The sequence below is a fragment of the Schistosoma mansoni genome, chromosome 5, assembly GCF_000237925.1.
Source record: "Schistosoma mansoni strain Puerto Rico chromosome 5, complete genome".
In the NCBI taxonomy this organism is placed as follows: Eukaryota; Metazoa; Platyhelminthes; class Trematoda; order Strigeidida; family Schistosomatidae; genus Schistosoma; species Schistosoma mansoni.
The window spans coordinates 6,085,543-6,089,172 of record NC_031499.1 but is presented as its reverse complement, the minus strand read 5'-3'; the positions used below and the strand labels follow the sequence as shown (position 1 = coordinate 6,089,172).

At 33.0% G+C, this 3,630-nt stretch overlaps 1 protein-coding gene across 1 annotated transcript in view; it reads right to left on the bottom strand.

Moving 5' to 3' along the window:
- Window positions 1–3,630, bottom strand: part of Smp_159230 (putative quinone oxidoreductase) — a gene marked incomplete at both ends in the record, with an annotated part of 16,153 nt that overhangs the window by 12,027 nt on the left and 496 nt on the right. The window contains one exon of the mRNA XM_018797741.1: window positions 742–871. Within this exon, the coding sequence (XP_018652753.1) occupies window positions 742–871 (130 nt within the window). The remainder of the gene's footprint in view (window positions 1–741; window positions 872–3,630) is intronic.

Here is a 3,630-nt window from a genome sequence, read left to right as displayed (position 1 = left end):
CAGAATACTTGTTCTTTATACATAAACTATGTACTTAGGACTGAAATCATGGACACGTTTTTCGTTTCGAATTCGGACTGTAGACTGTAGACTGTACACGCTTCCTGAATTCTAATATTGGTCATATAACAAATGTACTAAAAACTCATAGCTCAAACCTTTACCGTATAATTACCCTAATAATTCACAGATAACGCATTGATCAATCGGAGTCTGAAACATTAACGAATCAATACTAATAGAATACTTCTCTTCAATTATCTGATAAAATAAACAATATGCTTTAAAAATTCATATTTGACAGAGATGAGTAATCGAAATAATGACAGTACTCACAATTTAAAGGTTCTATTCATCACAGAATGATGTTAGCTCAGATGTCAATAAAAAATTAGTTAAAATCTGAACAGCCATGATATCCTTAGGTGGAATTCTTCAATGTTAAACAATAAATACTCCATCAAGGATTGAACCTAGGATAGTCAGGTATTGCGATAGATACTAAACTATTAAAACTAGTGAGGTTCAATTCAACATTACTATTCCAATTTCAGTCAGTTTATAATGTACAGCAACAACCTCTCAACACCACTCATAGCAAATGTTTTGCTTACACATCGAAAACCAATCTGTAACGAATAAAATCTACAAAGTAAACCAATCTACAGTTTAAAACTATCTTGAAAACTAAATGTTTCTATATTCATTGATAAAAAAATAGTGAAATCATTTCAACATTACCTTATAGGTTATCACTTTTTCACCGACTTCACTAATAATTCCAGTACATTCAGAGCCCAAAGTGAATGGAGGTTTCATTGCTTGATCAATTAAACCTTGTCTTGTCATTATATCAAGAAAGTTAATACCACTAAATAAATTTTAGAGTTAAATAAAACCAAAAAAATATCAGTTTATTGGTTTTGTGGAAACGATAGAATTTTTATAGAATTCATATCTTAAATCGATCTTAGACTACATTGAGAACCTGGAACCACTGAAGAGGTATTTCATCCTTCTACGGGACTCTTCAGCAGTACACATCCACGACCACTCATCTAGAAAATTAACCTACTAGATACATTAGAAGCTAGTCCTGTTGAATGTCAGCTTAAAGGTCTAGAGATTAAGAGTTTGCGCTCGAGACCAAAGATTCTTGATTCAATTTCGAAATATGTGGTCTTGGATGTACCCAGCAGAAATTTTCCGTACTAGGCCGAATTGGCAGTTTAGTGCTTCGCAATTTTGAGTGATAGTCAATCTAAGATCAGTTTGTGATATAAAGTCTTTAAAAACAGACATTACTAGTTTTTACTAGGTAACAATAAAAATAGTAATGTCAATTTTAATGTCAGATATAATATACAAAATATCTGTATGATTCTGCAAGTTAAATTAAGACCAGAAATACTATTTAGTAGTTTGATATATAAGTCTATCAACATTTTCCCCGTACAGATGTATTAAATGGAAGTAACTACATAGAATTCATAGTGTGAAACTATCATTAACCCAATCATTTGACTTAAAATTTATCTATCTAACAAATACAGATTAATACTAAGTACACTAAGTGATATTTAGATACTAACTGATGTTATACTTATCCGACACTTAGTATCGAAAGACGTGAATAAATCTCAACGTGGTAGCTACTCGATGACTGCTGGTGCTGAACACGGAATTTGTAATAGTTGTCATCACTATTCCGAGTACTGCCAAATAGTATCTCCTCATTTCCATTGCTAATTGACTGATCTTCGCTGTCTCCCACATTGTCCGGACATTCCATGTACCCATAAAGAGTGTTGCTCTGGTTGTTAGGAGGTGCATCAGCCACGCGACTCCCGAAAATTTTCGGCTTTCATCATGAGGCGACATAATTATTCCTTCAACCCCCAGGGCAGAGTTTAATTGGTTTGAATTATATTTTTTCTGGTTAACGTTTTTTTAGCGAGTTAGTTTTCTACGGGATCGGGTCGCTAACCCCATGCCCAACCATCTTCCTTTACTCGGGCTTGGGACCGGCAGTAACTCTAGAACAGCTACAGGCGGAGGAAGGCCAAAGAACACATTACGCCGAGAAATGGAGACAGACATGAAAAGGATGAATATAAACAGAAAAAAAAACTGAAAAGGATTGCCCAGGACAGAGTTGGATAGAGAATGATGGTGAGCGGTCTTTGCTTCTCCACGAGGGGTAACAGGCATAAGTAAGTAATCATCACTATATCAGTATGGTCATTATAAACGCACTGAAATATAATTGTATCTCATGGTATTCGTTATTACATTTTAATTTCTCATTAGATTATCGTTAATTTCATTGATGAAACATAAGACACTGGTTTACATATGTAAATATACAATCTTTCATAACGTGTCTATTCACTAAACTTTATATCATCGTTATTAATGGCAATTATAAAGTATTTCATCTTTATTTGCCTTAAATTTTGAGATTTACGAACGTTTGCCGAAATTAATTATACATTTTCTATGTATGACTAGGGAGTTGAAGTCAAAAAAAAACAACAATTAACTGCGTAAATAAGCAAAAGATGGATAGTGGGTAGCAGTAGAATCCAGGATGCGCGTTTCATCTCATTTGGGACTCTTCATCTAGATGTATCTGCATCTCATTACTAACTGCGTAAATATTTATCCATTAATTTACATGGCATTTTTCCTTAATTCCTTACCTTAATCATTGTTTAGTTTCTTTAAAAATAAATTATTCATCCATATTATCTGCATTGTGACTGATTTATAAGAACGTAAAATGTAATAAATTCACCTTTCAAATAGCTCATAGTTATCTGTATAAGATAGTTATATGAAAACATTCAAAAGGTATACTCAAAAAAAGGACTTCACCTAAGTAAGTCAGTTCATTCCATTTGGAGAAATAATTTTATCAACAAAAAAACTACAATATCATTCCTGAGATGGATAATCTCTAAAACTTTAACCAATCAATTTTGATGAAATTATAGTGATATCATCATTTACAAAAGTCACTTATCACGAGCTGTCCATCTAGCCACTTTTCTAACCACAGAGTTGGTAAAGCAATGTAAATGTAACACCTATGTAATCTGCTACCTAATGGTGAGATATTGAAAGTTTTAACTAATTATCTACCTCTTCACTGCTATATTATATATCTTAAATTCAACAGTGTATGCAAATATAGGAAATACAAGTAACCTATTCTAAAACCCGATTACTTTAAAGCATAGTCTTTGCCAATCAATTTAAAATCAATAAACATGCTTAGATTTCAGAAAAAAAATCTACAACCCTATCAAATGGTAAGCTATTCCCCCACTGTGAGACCTCTATGTCTCGCGTTCCATTCCAGACGGGGTTAGACACTGGTGATAAACCCTCATACTAAAGTGAAACAACTGTCCAATGTTTCTCAGTTCTCAGTAATCATTATAATAACATCCATTCATGATATAAATTATAAAACTCAATAGTCACTTCATTAACAAACTTATCAATCAATGAAGATAAACTTGAACTCTTCTAAATGACTACCCTAATGTAAAAATATAATTGAAAGCGTGAGTCAATTGAAGCTAGAACACCATGGAAAACCTGGAAGCACTGGACGGCCGTTTC